General features: G+C 41.9%; 1 protein-coding gene across 1 annotated transcript in view; it reads right to left on the bottom strand.

The window, feature by feature from the left end:
• ece2a (endothelin converting enzyme 2a) overlaps positions 1-16,302 on the bottom strand; it is a 68,184-nt gene that overhangs the window by 25,272 nt on the left and 26,610 nt on the right. The window contains exon 3 of the mRNA XM_010750887.3: positions 10,168-10,451. Within this exon, the coding sequence (XP_010749189.2) occupies positions 10,168-10,451 (284 nt within the window). The remainder of the gene's footprint in view (positions 1-10,167; positions 10,452-16,302) is intronic.

The raw sequence follows: 16,302 nt of genomic DNA, 5'->3' as shown, positions 1-16,302 counted from the left end.
ATACCTCTCTCCTATATTCTGTTATTCCAATTAGTGATCCTCCTCCTTTAGGCATCCGTTGTTTCCATAGGAACAGTGCTCTGTAGTCGATGACAGTCACCAAGGCAACAGTGAGCTGGGCAGGACAGTTTGTGTGTGCGTGTGTGTTAATGCGCGTGTTCACATGTCACGTGTTTACTTGATTTGGGCTTGCTCCCCTTGCAGCGACAAAGGTATGTTCTTTTATGACTTTCTGTCAGACAAATTCAAAGTTTTCTTTACTTCCACATCTCTCACTCTTTCCGAGCATGATGTCAGGAGGGCTTTCAACACCAGGAAGGCAGCAGGACCAGATGGTATCCGTGGGCGAGTCCTCAAACTTTGTGCAGACCAACTAACACCGGTGTTCACGACGATATTAAACCTATCCCTGGCTCAGTCTGTTATACCCACATACTTATTAAAAAAAGTCCAGCATCACCCCTGTGCCCAAGAAAACAAGTTTAGCATGCCTGGATAATTATTGCCCAGCAGCACTCACCTCTGTAATCAAGCAGTGTTTTGAGGGGCTGACCAAAGATTCCTACAAAGATACATCTGCCCCACTACCCAACACACTGGACCCACTACTGTTGCTTAGCATACCAACCGATCAACAGAAGATGCCATAGCTTACATTAATTCATCGACTACAGTTGAGAATTTAATGCCATAGTTCCATCCTGGTTCGTCGTTTTTGAGTTCCCTTGCTGTACTCCTTTGACTCCATCGCTATCCTCAGAGTTGCTGATGGCACAGCTGTGGTGATGGAAGGAAGGAAAGGAAGAAAACAGAGCCGCTAATATCAAGACAACAACCTCCTTCTGAATGTAAGCAAGACTAAAGAGATGATGGTGGACGACTTTGGGAAGAAACAGAGAAGGAATGAACACATTCCCAGTCACAGAGGGCCTGACCTGGGTGACCATACTCATCCTGTGTTTAGAAATGCAAGGCAGACTGCTTCACCTTATGCTTCAGGAAATTACAGATATCCCATCAAATACTGAGGAATTTGTACACCAGCTGCACCACTGAGAGCATTCTGACGGGGAACATCACTGGCTTTAGTTTCATTTAAAAAGACATTCGACCAGCCTGCACAGACATGTTGTTCTTCAGTTCTGAAACACTGGCTATCGTAGCCCCTCACTCTTCTCTTTAAACTTTATCCCTCAGTCATCATATTCTAAATGTCTCTCCCTCTCTCTTTCTCTCTCTCTCTCTCTCTCTCTCACACACACACACACACACACACACACACACACACACACACACACACACACACACACACACACCTAAGGGTAGTCCCCGTGGATTATAATCTCTGTCCTCGGTACAGATTTTATTTAATGTGTTGTTAAGAGGGATAAAAAAATCTAGCTGCACAAAATCTCCCAGAGTAATACTGTAATACTGCAATCAGGTGCACAGATGACATGACAAGAACTACAGGATTGAGCGAGCATTATCGTGTGTGTGTAAATGCATCAAGCGTTCATTTAAGCATACAGTCACGTTTATGAGATTTAGTAATGACTCGTGTTAAACTTGCATCTGCCAACCCGTGTCAGTGCATTACAGGACCCGATATATCTGTGTTGACAGTGTTGGAAACTTGAAGCGGTCTTTGTGTGGGTGATTGTGCTTGTGTGTGTGTGAGTTGCAGTGAGAGTATGTGTGTAAAAGGGAACAGAGGGATTGCTTCTGGCTCTGGGGGGCTTCCCTGTTCACAGCTGGGCCAAACCTTAACGCTGGATTTAAAAAAAAAAGTATCCACGGATAGAAATAGCGAGCATAAAGTGAACTGTGCAGCGAGGACTTGGGTAGAAACTGGGACAGAAGAGGGAATACGTGTATAAAGAGAAGGAAGTATCGACTGTGATGTCCTGCAACAAATAGATTTAATGGTCCTAAGACGCCAAGTGCATCTGTGTTTGTCACTTTAATCATTACCCTCATTAACAAGAAGAAAAAGAAAATGTGTTATTCATATATGCCTTTTAAAAATCATTTCACACAGGCTGAGCACAAAAAAAGAAGCAGGCTAGCTAAAGCCAATGGCAGATACCACTGGAAGAACACCAACATATATATTAAACATGGAATACAATAAATATATTATCCAACACATGTGTGTGTTGTTTTCGTGGTGTATGACTGAGCACGTGCATAGAATCATGCCTGACCAGTGTGGAAATCTCTCGAGAGCCGGAGGGCCTCGGCTCAGCGGTGCATCCCCTGACACACACGCACATTTACACACAGTATACATAAAAAAAAAACAAAAAAAAACAAACATGTAAGGACTTGTGTAGATGCAGATGTGTGACTATACTGACTGTTTTATACACCCACACAGAAGTGCATGGACAGACAAACAACCTCCAAAATAAATAAATAAATGAAAAGATGCTCTGCAAGCATACACAAATGCACTCCGTCTTTGATCCCATCCTCACATCTCTACACATGCGCAACCAGAATTGCAATTACCCACGCTCCCTCTCCCTCACGTGTGCTCCACTGCTCTACTTTCCTTCCACTGGAGCCGGAGAAGAGAGGGTTCATCGGGCCAGCCCCCTCTCTTACACACACACACACACACACACACACACACACACAGCATGGTAATAATGAACAATGAATAACATATAGTGCGCTTTGCAGGCACACTCGATAAAATACACAAGAGCATACATGCACAGCAGAACACACTTAAGAATCTGCATTTTAAGATATATACACACAAATATAACAGCATCTAAATGCTAAAAATATGTGGGAAGAAAGGGACTAGATGAACAAGTAAAGTAGCTGCTTTCAACACGAATCAGATTTTTAAAATCTACTGACTTGCTGACTCCATAACTTTGGCTGCTTCCCTTCTAAACTTTTATAGACCCACAGAGTCCAAATGAATTTTTATCCACTAAGACAGACGTCTTCAAAATGAGAGGAGCTGGTAAGGTGTAGGGGGACGTGGTAGGACAGCCGTGATGTGAGGCAAACATAGTGGTAAGGTGTAATTAAGTTCATTTAAAACCCTGAGGAACCACATCTTTTTGCACTCAGAACACACAGACTTGACACATATATTTCAGATTCAGTGTGACTAACACTTTCTGAGAATATCCTGCGTCTATCGTGGGTTAATCATCCACGGGTTAATCAAAATCAACTTAGCAGTCATAAAAAAAAAAAAACATGTGCCTTACATCTCCAGAACTTATCTGTGAATCATTACATTTCTTCAGTATCAATGCAAACAGGGACTGCAAAAAGTCTGGCATACTTCTAATGCTGCCAACTACAAGTTGTAGCCCACAGTTGACTGGCTGACTCGACGACAACACTTTACATCTCCCAAAGCATTACAGGAACCATAGTCCACAAACTTAGATCACAATTATTCTGCAAATCAAAGAAGCAAATGACAAAACACAGAGTCTGAAAACTCCTGCACCAAGTCACAAAGTGATTTATCAGCATGGCAGTTTTAACTCATCATGCTTTGGCTTCATAAGCAACTAGAGACTATGGGACAAATATCCATCCATCCATTTTCTGTGACTGCTGTTGTGGGGGGCTGGAGACAATCCCAGCTGTTTTTTTGTTTTTTTTTATTGGTCCTAACTATAACCAAGTCCTTGAAAATATTTTTGGGGAATATGACGTGGCAGTGTCATTGTCACCTGTGGCTATTTGCTAACTTTGTGGCTCAAACACTACCTGTCTTCACCACGATATCTGAGGTGGTACACGCTGTGGTGTGTTCAAACGGATTCAATTTTGATATTAAAGCAGCTCATTTTGGCATTTGGCCTGTACTTCAAAATTGCATCTTTGTGGCTGCATTTGCCTTTCACATGTAACACCCTTCATATTACTATGGACTATTTCAGTGACACTGCTTACATTGCAAAAGAACAGTTGACCTTTTGTCAAGATGATCATGCCTTTATAAAGATTTTTTCTTTTTTTGGCCTTTTCAAGTTTATTGTATAGAGACAACTGAAGAGTGACAGGAATGTGGGGAGAGAGAGAGAGAGAGAGAGAGATGGGGAATGACATGTAGCCGCAGATGAAAACATACCAACATAGACACATATGCACACTCAGTGTTCAGCGTTACTTGAGCACTACAAGAATACACTTCACAAACTCTCAGAAATAAGACTAAAGCTAATGTGTATGTGCATAACTGTCGAGTGCGGTGTGTGTGTGTCCTAAGATGAATGTTCCCCTGGGGCCGTCTTCCCGGCAGGCATCCAAGCTTCCCGGTAATGGAGCACGGGAGAACTCTCCACAGCAGGAGCCAGGGACAACCAATCAATGTCAATGAATGTCTCTGGACGATGTCATGACATGAGCCTCTTCACCACTGATGGGTGGGTGGGTACACATGTCACATGTTTTCCAAAACATTAGCCAAGTGGAGGTGGGGATTCCATCTCTCACCCTTAAACCACCCTCAGTCTTGATGGAAAGAACAGAAGGAAAGGGCATGACACGATGTAAAAAATGATGCTCTAGTGACACTGTTGTAAGACCATCATGGGCCTAATAAAGTCATCTATCTACACCGCCCTGACGTTTTCAAAATATAGCTGTAAAAGCCTGCACTTCATTGAATAGAGGAGAAAGCGGATTGTGAAGCCAGTCACAGCCAGGGAAATGACGGCAACTTCAAATCAAACTATTAAACAATTAATTATTCTAACAATTCATACAACCAAAAAGAAAAGATTAAAAAGATCTATTGTTGTTGCTGTTTCAAATGTTTAAATTTATATTTTAAATTCAAATTTTAATTACATTAATTAAAGAAGTCTTAAAATGCTAGTTTGCCTTCTCAGGGATTTTAACATGATGTAAAAAACTGTCCTAAAAGCTCACAGTTTAGGTGTACAGTCCTAGTTAGGCTTGCACAAAAATGATGCCATATTTTGAAATGATGTGAATAGACCTAGTATGAAATATGTCAAACAAAAGTGTAACTAATAAAGCAAACATGGCCATCATTAATGTTAGTAGTTACAGCTGTTTGCTGCTATGACAAGTCAAAATGTCTACAATGTGAAATATTTTTTAATTCCAACACACTGTGTGTGTTTCAGGGGAGCTCTGACAGCAGGATGTCAACACATCACGGTCAGTTACGCTGAACGTTGCATCCTTTAAGCCAGGGGAAAACTGCATGATTTAAAGCCTGACTATAACCCTGAATTTGTCACGACAAATGATTTGCAAGCAGGTCACCATGAACAGTCAAATTTCTTGCCACTTTATCATGAAACTTTTGATGACCCCCTGAACAAACATCAACTTACAGTCCCACACACACACACACCTATACACACGCATGCGCACGCACACACAAGCTGTTAGTTAAGTCTTCATTTCTGAGATTTGCTGGACAAAACATATAAAAAAAAGTCAACTTTTCCACTTATCTGCTGGACACAGTAATGACTTTCATTTAATTCAGATTATCTCACTATATACTGACTCTATGCAATTACAAAACTTGAAAACTTGTCGAAAATCTTAGACCTTGCATTATCAACAAAAGTCCACTTCAGTGCCCTTGAGCAAAATAAATAAATAAATAAAAAAGCACCAAGTGACTCCAGGGATGCTGTTCTTCAGCTGACTTTGCACTTTGACTGCCCAGTGAAGGACGGAAAAAAGAAAAAAATCTCTACGTGCATGAAAAAAGCGTCCTCATCATCATAATGTTCACCTAAACCACAGATTTATGCTTACTTCTTTAAACAGGACCGGAAAAACAGTTTTTTAGGATGACTTAAAAACTTGCTCTTACCTCTTTGAACAAGCCCAAGGACTAGTCTTTACCTCTTTAAACAGAACTAAAGGTTAGCAATTAAAAGTGTTAGTCTGAGATGATATCCAACGAAAGAGTCTCCATAGCAACAGTAAGAGTGATTCACAGAGCATGTCAGGCTGTGAAATAAATTTCACACCTCAGTGCACCACGGCCTCTACTGTGAGATTTAGTGTGTGTGTGTGTGTGTGTGTGTGTGTGTGTGCATGTTAGCAACAAAAATGGTTACACCTATTGTACCATGATACAGTATACATATATCTTCGATATAGATCAGTGATGACTGTGTGGGGATGTTTTTGTAGTTCAGATTTTTTGGTGCATTTGATCCGTTTGTTCTGTGAAGGTTTTTGCTAAGTTAACATACTGAAATATGTATTTGCATGCTTTGTTATCATGGCAGCGATTGTTGATTGTTAGCAGTACATTTCTGTGTTTTTTTGTTTTTACCTCAACTTGATTGCTTTTGTTAGGAAACACCCTCAAAGAAGAGTTCAGATTAAAGTGTGCTCCACTCTTTTCCTTCCCCTCCCTCTTTCTCCCTCTCGTTTGCTCCCTTCTTCTTCCCATCGGTTTCACACTGGCGCACTGCTCATTAGCTTTCTGTCAGTCTCGGTTTCTGTCTCCTGCTCCTTGTGTTTTTTTTTTTTCTTTTTTAACTCTACCCCCTTTGCTGTCATGCGGTTTTCCCTTTCCCCTCTCTCCCCTTTCTCCTTTTCCCTTCAAACTCTCTTTAGTTGTGTGTATATTCAACAAAAGATTCTTCAGGGAACTCCTCCCTTTTCACCACCTGGGCCATTTCTCTGCTTCTTCAGAGCTGTTTCTCTATTTCCTTTCCTTGCCTTTCTCGTCTCCCTCTCCACCTGTTCCTGTTTTCTGAGAATGCTTTTTGTAAGAAATTAAAGTAGGCTATGAACCCACCACCCACATTCCTGCAAAACACAAACAAACTGGAATCGTGACTGCTGTACCCATACAAGCCTGAGTGAGAGAGCAAAAATATACCAGCGCAGAGGACTATCGACTTCTCTGTGATAACGCACACACACACACACACACACACACACACACACACACACACACACACACACACACACCAGTATTTGCACACATGAAGATGCTCAGAGTGCAGCAGAAAGGCAGGTGAGAGAAACAAAAGTGGAAATGAGGGGAAAAACGGAGTGAGAGGCAGAAGTGAGAAGAAGAGATGGTGCGAAGGGAAGCAGGTGACGACAAGTGAGAAGATCTCGACTTTCTTACTGTAATGGCACTCAGGGCTGCTTCGTGAGTTTAACTCAAATTAAATCCTCCCGTCTGTCCCCCAAACACACGCACTGATCCTTCTTTAATACTTCCCTCTGCTTGAGGAAAACACCCAGGACCTTTTAATGCGTGTGTGCGTGTTCATGTCCATGTGTGTTAGTGCCGTCAGATGCTGTCCTTGAAGGCTTGTCCTATATACAGCACATTATAAGCCTTTGTTTACTTCCTGAGTCAAACTTGTCTCTGGGTGATTTGAGGTGATCTAAAGATCCTTTAAATACTTCAGTCTGATAAATTTTTTCAGCCATTATCTTCTCTCAGGGTTGAATGCTCACTGGAATGAACCAGACAAGAAATGCTTGCAATGGATCATGCAAATGAAGAGATACATATTTTTACCGGTGACTGCACAGAGATCTATCAATTAAGGCTGTCACCTTTCAAAAAGTAAAAGTTCAAACGAATGCAAACCTTGATTACAAACTGTTTGGTCACTTTAAGGAGCACCATTAACCTCCCATTCAGTGAATAGTAAGAATTTACAACTATAAGTATCGTAATGGTGGTTCAACTGCAAAGATGGAAGGACAAAGCTTGGCTCCTGAACATAAACTAATAGTTTAATAAATAAAGTCTAATCCTACTGTAACTTCCACAGTTTACGCCAACACTAACACACTCATTTTTTGTTTGCCGCTGTTGCATTTTACAAGGTCACCAAACAGAAGCATGTTCCATTTTAGTAACGTAAGCGCACATTGTACGGTATCCTTCATGACAAGTGCATCAAATGCATTTCCGGTCTCATAAAACATTTCCAGTTCTTTAAATATTTCAGATTGTGCACTGTTTACATCCATGTTTGTGTGCTTCTGGTCTTTTTCCTTCCTTTCTTTCTGTGTCACCACCATTAACTGTCGATCGAAGTGAAACAAACAGCAGGATGTGAATTGGGCCACCACATGCTCGCTCATGTAACCAAAATTGTAAGAAATTTTTTATTATAATCAGTTTGCAATTATTATCAGCACTAATTCACTACATTAGTAGAATATTCAACTGAAAGCCAGCATGATATTTTCATTTATGTATCATTTTATACATTTGCATTAACATTAGTTGCACTTAGTCCTCTCTTCCTGCTTTTATCAAAATGATTCACCCTATCCAACCTTTTCCACTGTTGCATTTCCTGTAATAAACTATACCTGTAATTATAGAGAAGAATTATAACTTGTTTAGCAGTGCTCTAAATGCAGCACGGAGTACACCATGAGTGATTCTTCCCCATTCAGAGTTCGGGAGTCACCTACTCCAGTTGATAGCAGCGTTCTCTTGTCTTAGTGTGTCAAGGTCAAGCATGGCTAATGACCACAACATTGTCATTGTCACACTGACACACTGGTGGTTAGTGCGGCAGCCAGCAGCTGAAGGGCACTCAACATGACGTAAGTCAACTGATGGGCTGTAGAGATGGAGTGGAAATGTAAAGTGCTACCATTACCAATTTCCGCTGTCATTTAGAAATCATTTATGGATAAACTTTTATTGTGGTGGAGCGTTCAAATCATCATACAGTAAGCTTGTAAAGACTCTTGTGGCTTGTACAATACTGACAGGTAGAGGATGGCTGAGTAAAATTGGACCAATCTTTTTGTTATGTCTATCACTACCATGCCAGAAAGTAGTTCTCCAAAAGAAAACAGCCGCTGTAGTATAGAAGTGAATCAGGCTATGAAAGTGAGTCTCACTTGTAAGGAGCTAAACTTTTTGTTTTTAAACACAGATTGTGCCAAATACTGTTTAGAAGAACTACTGTATATCTGGAGGACAAAGTAACAGATTTCTACAAGTGCCTGAAACACATTGGAGGCAACGTTTGTTTAGCTATTCTCGACAGTAGATGCTGGAACCTCAATAAAATTGGGTCAAATTAACTGCAGGTTCAAATCACTGAGAGATAATTGGCTTGCTTAAAATATTCTCAGGCCTGTTTAAGGTCAGGAATAAAGCTAGCCTACAGCTGGGACCAGCCATGAGGCTCAACTAATGGACAGTCTTTTCCTGCATTGTTCATAGCAGCTCTTTACAGGCTTGGTGGAAACACAGGGCTCTATGTTCAATATACTTTGTTTCTTTATTCATTTAGGAATAACACAAATTTATAAAACTTTGTTCTAGGATTTTATCAGAATGCAGATGTAATATTTCCCATTAGTAATTTATCGTTCCTCTGAAAAGTTTAAAAGCTTTTGATTTACACTGATATCTACAGGAGATTTAAGAAAAATATTTAGAGGTTTTGATTTATGAAAGGAAAGAGAGAATTTCAGCTTTCATCAATGAGCTTTTTGCTGTTATTTAACAACCACTTGCCTGATATACCTAAAATGATACAGTTAGCAGATAAACAATGGCATCAGGTTGATGCAGTAGATGAAGATTGTGGCTGAATGTTACCTTCCAGGAAAATATCATTTTGTTTGTTTTGTTTACCTGGAAATCAGGATTTTTCACCATAAATGTTTAATCTTAAACAGAACTGCAGATAATTACAATGAAAAAAACAAACAAATCAGAATGCCAATAACCTTTTGTTTGTGTCCTTTTACTACAGCAGTTTAAATACTAATACTATAAAGACTATTATGCACATGTGAATGCTGCTCTGAGAAACCCTGCGTGCCTGATTAGGCCACTTGTTGAACAGCCTACAGTTTTCATACACACATTTTGTACACACCTATTCTAAAATTCTGTGACACACCTGAACTATAAGCTGTCGTTATCAGCACTGAACTAAAAACTGCCGCAGCTCAAGACTTGACCTTCACCCTAATAATTTAACTTAACTATTAGAAGGTTGGACTTGGCATCTTCAGACTCAAAAAAGAACATTAAGGTGCGTGTTATGCTAAAAATTATTTGTCGCCAATTGTTTTTGTAGAAAACTGAATCAAATTTGGCAAGAATTTCCAATAAAAGCCAATATCTCAATTCAAGATATATTCAACCTTTATGAGGATTTTTAACAGTACCTCTGTGAGTGCCTTGTGAATGAAACAGGCCGTCTGAGGAGACACCTCCCACGGTGTCTTTTCTTCCACCATGATGGCATCCAACGTGGCCTTCTCTAGGACGACATCGAAGGTTGCGTCAGGAAAGGAAAGCTGCTGGACATCCATCTCATGCCAAGTCATACCCGGGCAGTCGCTGTGTCTGGCACTCATTGTACTGATGCACACTGAGGAGTAGTCTATGTTGGTGATAGAGTGGTAGCCAGCAATGTACATGTCGCTACTCATACTGCTGTTTCCACAACCTGAAGGAAAGAAAGAGAGACAGAAGAAACAGGAGAGGAAATGGAGAGAGGAGAGTGTTTTTAGCTCAACAAGTGATTAAATAATGAGTTCAAAGGTTGCAATGACTGCGACCACCTCTCCTGTTATTGATGAGCAAGCAGAGACAGAGACCTCCCACTCTAGAGGACAATGTTGGATTCATATAACATGCGTTCAAGGTGGATAAGACTTTTCTGGCATGACCTCAGACTGCACACGATTCATCAAAAAGCAACAAGGTTTCAGCTTGTAGCTCATCACCAGGTGACAGGTGGAATGGATGAAAAGCCAGGGAGGGCAATAAAATAGGACAAAAGAAAAGTTAAGATAGCCTCTCATTTGGCAAGACGAGATGAAAATAATCTAGTCAATGCAGCATCTCACCTTTTGGATCAGATGACTCATAGATCGTGTAGATGGCGGAGGAGGAGTGGGTGGAGAGGACAGGCAAAAGAAAAAAATGAGGAAGGAGCAGTAGGAGGAGGACATGGGGGGGAGTGATATACACTACATTGATGCACATATTCTGTCTCAGTAAAAGATAAAGTTTGTGTGTGTTAGCCTTGGAAATTGTCGCGTTACCTTGTACTTATTAAAAGTCTGTGTTTGTACATCTGTGTTTAAGGGTATCCGCCTGGGAAGGCGGGAGGGAGTGTGATAGGTGGGGCTGTGACTTCCGGTAGCACGTTGGCATTGACACCTCTGTTGCAAACGTGTGGCTGGCGCTTGTTATCACCTTACTGCTTCAACTAATTACCAGCCTCCAAAAGCTCCATGTTTGTATGAGTGTGTGTGTGTGTGTGTGTGTGTGTGAGCGTGTAAGACTGATTCACACATCAAACAACACATTTGTAACCTATTTAGGTGTATGTGTGTGTGCAGTAAGTGTAGAAACCTGTTGTAGGTCTTCTTTCGTACATGTAGACATGCATTAACAAATGTAGGGCGGCAAATGTGAAAAAAAAAAAAAAAACAGGCGAGTGGAACCATTAAGAACGTTGCAAGAGAACCTTGTACCAAATACTGAGTGTTACCTGCTTATGCACGCAAATGTTTCTGTGTGTGTGCGCGTGTGTGTGTGTGCATGCGTGTTGCAGACATCTGAAGGCTATAGCTGTGCCGTCCCCTGATGGCTCTCTCCGTGACGCTGGCTTCAAAACAAGGGAGGAAATATGTCAGTGCTGCTTGTCACACTCAAATAGTTGAACGCTTTCTTTATGGATGGTTGGAATATGAGAGAATATGTAAGGCTTGAATTACACAGAGTCAACAGGTTATTTTAGAAAAGTTTAATCTTGCTTTACCTGTGCCAAAAACAGGCAACAACTTTGGAAAACCTGTTTTGCAAACTGACAAACAAGATATGATTTATGATGATTTTTTACCATAAAAATGGTGGCATCAACCTTTATGTAAACAAGGACAAACGCCTTACGTGCGTCCAGTTTATGGTGAAAAATTAAGGTCTGTGGCCTCGTTTTATGCCCAGATTTGGTGCTCTGCAGAGTGGGTTAAGGCACTCCTGCACTCCCCTCTCGAATCCCCAAGCATGCCAGACATTGTTTCCAAAGGGTTCCCCCCGCTGACACAGCTACGTGTGTGTGTGTGTGTGCGTGTGTGTGTGTTTTCTTTTTCCATGCACTCGGCTCTGAAGAAGGGGTGTCACATGACAGCTCATTCCTAGGGGTTGTCACGACAATTATAGTTGCTAGGCTGTCACCAAGAACACTACTCTCATTTTGGGTCCATGACATCAGCTGGTGCCCCCCGCAACCTCTGACCTTTATACACACACACACACACACACACACACACACACACACACACACACACACACACACAATCACCAACTTACCCACACACACACTGCCAAGGTAGAGATTGGTAAGGGTCTGTTGCATTTATATCAGTATGTGTGTATGTGTGTGTGTGGGGGGGATCCTGGAGTGTATGTGTTATGTGTGTTTATGTGATAAAGGTCTATTCAGGATACCGGTCCAGGCCAGTCTGGAGCCTGGATTCTGTTTTCCCTCCAGCTGGAAGTGTGACAGCTAAAAACCTCCTGATAGCCAGAGAGCGCATCCTAACTGGATTATCTAGAGCGGCAGAGAGGGAGACTAAAGTTAGAGGTGTCATATCACCTCGTTCTGCTGGCTGTGTGAATGTGTATGTGTGTGTGTGTGTGTGTGTGTGTGTGTGTGTGATGGAAAATTTGAGTCCTGGTAAAAAGCATCATACCACTCATAACAAATCAGCAAAAAACAAACTGTGGTGAGCATCTGTCATCCGCTTGTGACATGTGTAAACTGTTTGTTAGTTGAAGCATTTTCTTATGTCATGTTTGCCTCTCTGTGTCCATTTATACAGGAAATTCTGCACAAACAAGTTTTTTTTTTTTTTAAAAAAGCAGAAGTAAACCAGCTGCTTGCACAGAGACGAATGTTAGCCAAACATGGAGGTGGTTCCTTCTTGCAGATTCAGAGATGCTTGGGCCCAACAATGGTCTCCGTTTGCATGACTGACCTGACAAACCCTTTTGATATTCAAGAAAAAAAACTTGACATGTGACTCTCACAGCTACAGAGATACCCCACAGGAAAGGAAACCTCTGAGGTAATCCGCTGGAATAACGCAGCATTCCTCTGTTGCACGTACACGGTCAGCTTACCAGGAAAAAGGGCCACACAACTAGATAAAGTACTTCCCGAAATGACACCGTCCTCTCACAAGCTGAAGGGTCAAGCTACCTTATGTCATTTTCAAAAAGACGCAAGCAGAAAGGAGGATGTTGCAAATAGGAGAACTGCTATGAGACAAGTCAGAGTTTTAAAAGTGTAACTGCTGCTGATATCTCGATGATTTTCCACAAAGAACCCCTTTCAATTGGCTCGCCTCGTTTATAGCACCAGCATATAGGCTAGTGTTACAGGATAGCGTCAATTGGTCAATGTAAACTAAGAACAGCATTTTAATGATTGCATAAAATGTTTGCAAAACTTGTTTTTGCCTCTTGAAGGTCCGAAAATGTCCAAAAATTACATGATTACATCCTAATTTGGACCCCGAATAAAGATTTAGGTTCCTTTATAGTTTTTTCATTCCTTTACAGCCAAGCTCCTCGACTCTTACTCAACATGAACTGTCGGAGATTTGACCTTTGGGCTATCAGATGACCTCTCCACATAAACCATCCATCTATGGTCAGGAGGGGTGGTGGGTGGGGAACCCCTGTGAGCGAGCCAATGGTGTGAAATATCAAAGCTGCTATCTCTGAGGTGAGACGGGCGCAGCAGTGGAAACTCCATGATGTCAGAGACATGCGGGGTATTCATCCAGATCCCAGATCGGTTTCAACACATTAAGGGTAGGGGGGGCCTGTGCAACAACATGGAGCCCCCGGCCACCACCACCACCCCAGTGCACCCTGCAGGCTCTGGGCTAGCCCTGGGGTAAACTGATGCCACGGTGATGCTTCACAAAGTTCAGCTACAACTACTATAAATGTCAACATATTAAAAAGTGACCAAGTGGAGTGTTTGTCTTTGCGTGTGATTGTGTGTGAGTCTATAGTTTAGTGTCTTAGACAAAGAAAATCATTCAACATTTAGTCTAATATATGATTACTAATATTAAACTGCTTGAAATACATTTTCTATCATGTAAGCAGATGCGAAGCTGGTGCAGCTTTGTACACAATGTGAGATCAAGTTGGGTCGTCTGAGGTCATGAGAGGCCTGCACGTGTCAGTGTGCACCATGACAGCGACGATAGTAGACCACGTCACACTGAGCCTAGTTTTAACCAGTTATCTCTTGTTATCTTGCCTCTACGTTAAGAGTCCACTGTTAACTGATTAGTCGAGCATTAACGTTTACGTGACAAGCATTTGTTGACATCTGTACACAATCACAGATGCACAAAAATGTTCACTAAGTTACTCGGCCTACATGGATTCTTATGGTTGGGTGGTGCTTGAAGCAAAGTCGCTCAAATGGCATATCATCCGACCAACCAGGCTTAGGTACACAAGTACATAAAGAAAGTTATGAAGATTTCTGACAGTCTCACCTCGAAGGCATTCATGGTGTTGCACTCCTTTACAGAAACAGTGACAGAAGAATGAAAAAAGAGCTCGAGAAGTGGGCGTGCTTGTTTGTTCTAAGTGCACTGACCTCTTTATTAATCTGTCTTGAAAATTTCAGCTGACTTCCCGGATAAAAATGCACAACTTTCAGGTGCCGTGCTGACTGAAAGAGCCTCGCAGCTTGTTCGGGCCTCACACTGAGACAGAGGAGTGAGAGTGGAGAAGATTTGGGAAGGAAGGAAGGAAGGAAGGAGGGGAGGCAAGAGGTGGAGTGAATGGGAGGAAGATAAGACACCAGAGGAGAGAGGGGACACGTGGAGCAATGAAAATAAAAGGAACAGAGAAGTCATGGAAGGAAGGAGGTTAAGCAAAAGAGGTTGAAGAAGGATCACTAAAAAAGTATGGCAGGGGAAAGAATGAAGGGGGAGATGAGGGAGAAAAGGACGGAGAGGACAAGCGAAGGAGAGAAGGGAAAAGAGATATGACTACCATCTCTCCTCAAACCAGTGTCTTTAAGTCAGAATCCATTGTGTCTTTCAGTGTGCGTGCGTATTTTGGTTGATCTGAACACAGCCTCATCTTTGCATCTACACCAGATATAGATATTTCTTTATTTCAATGTTTTTCAAGCAGTTTCAGATGCTTCAGAGAAGTTGCATCACCAGCGAGGCCAGATGAAATTCTCTCAAAAAAAACTTGCCTCATCCGGCAAGTTACTCCTCACAAGTCTCTTCTTCCCTCCTCCACTCACAAAAGCAACCTCAGTTACGTAACCGGGTATACGAGATAATTAGTGACTGAATAATTAAGCGTGTGCCCGTGACAGTGTGACTGTTTGATGGAGTGTGAGCCTGTGTGTGTGTGTATGAGTGATGGAGGACTTTTGGAAGGACTCCATTATATGAATCTGCCTCTCTGCTGTGGCATGGAGCCTAAAGCTTCTCTCACGTCCAAAACACCAACAGGCACCAAGAATGAAGGCTCTGCAAATGGCAATGAGAGAGCCATCTTTTCTCTCTCTTTTTAGCCAGAACTAACTGTTATTGAAAGCCACCCACATCCTTCTTTATATTACTATTTATGCCTTGTTTCCGTCCCTGCCAATATTCATACAATACCACGAGTCAAGAATTTGCTGCACATACTGTATAATTTTGCGAAAACTGGATGCCTGAGTGCTTTTACACTTCGCTCTCTGCTAAATGAAAACCACTCATATGTGGAAGCTGCAGAACTATTGCATTTAAAGCCCTCTCTGTCCTCAGTTGGGTCAAACAATGGCCACTATGCTGTGTTTTGGTGAAAAACGTCTGGAGATCAAGAACAACGGATGAGGCGCTGACATGAAGGGTGGGCAGCTGTCAGACAAAGTGGGCGAGATGAGGGCAACAGGGGGTGACAAAGAGTGGGAGTCAAATACTAAGAGAGAGAGAGAGAGAGAGAGAGAGACCGAAAGAGTGTGGTAGAGAGCCAAAATAATGCAATTTGATCTGCCCTTGCTGTGTAACTGAAGAGCTAGTGGGGGCACACACACACACACACACACACACACACACACACACACACAGGTACGCAAATACAGCATCAGAACAACAACAAACCATCCTCAAAATAGTAATGGAGACAAGTATAATGACAACTGACTATCAACGCGGCATGTCTAGAAGCTATTGTGTCCATCTCTTTCTTCCCCTCCCACGGAAGTTGCTCCACAAAAATCTCATTAGATCCATCAACACCCGATGCAG

The sequence above is a fragment of the Larimichthys crocea genome, chromosome XII, assembly GCF_000972845.2.
Source record: "Larimichthys crocea isolate SSNF chromosome XII, L_crocea_2.0, whole genome shotgun sequence".
NCBI lineage: Eukaryota > Metazoa > Chordata > Actinopteri > Sciaenidae > Larimichthys > Larimichthys crocea.
The sequence above is the reverse complement of the archived record's forward strand: the minus strand, read 5'-3'. Positions and strand labels throughout refer to the sequence as shown.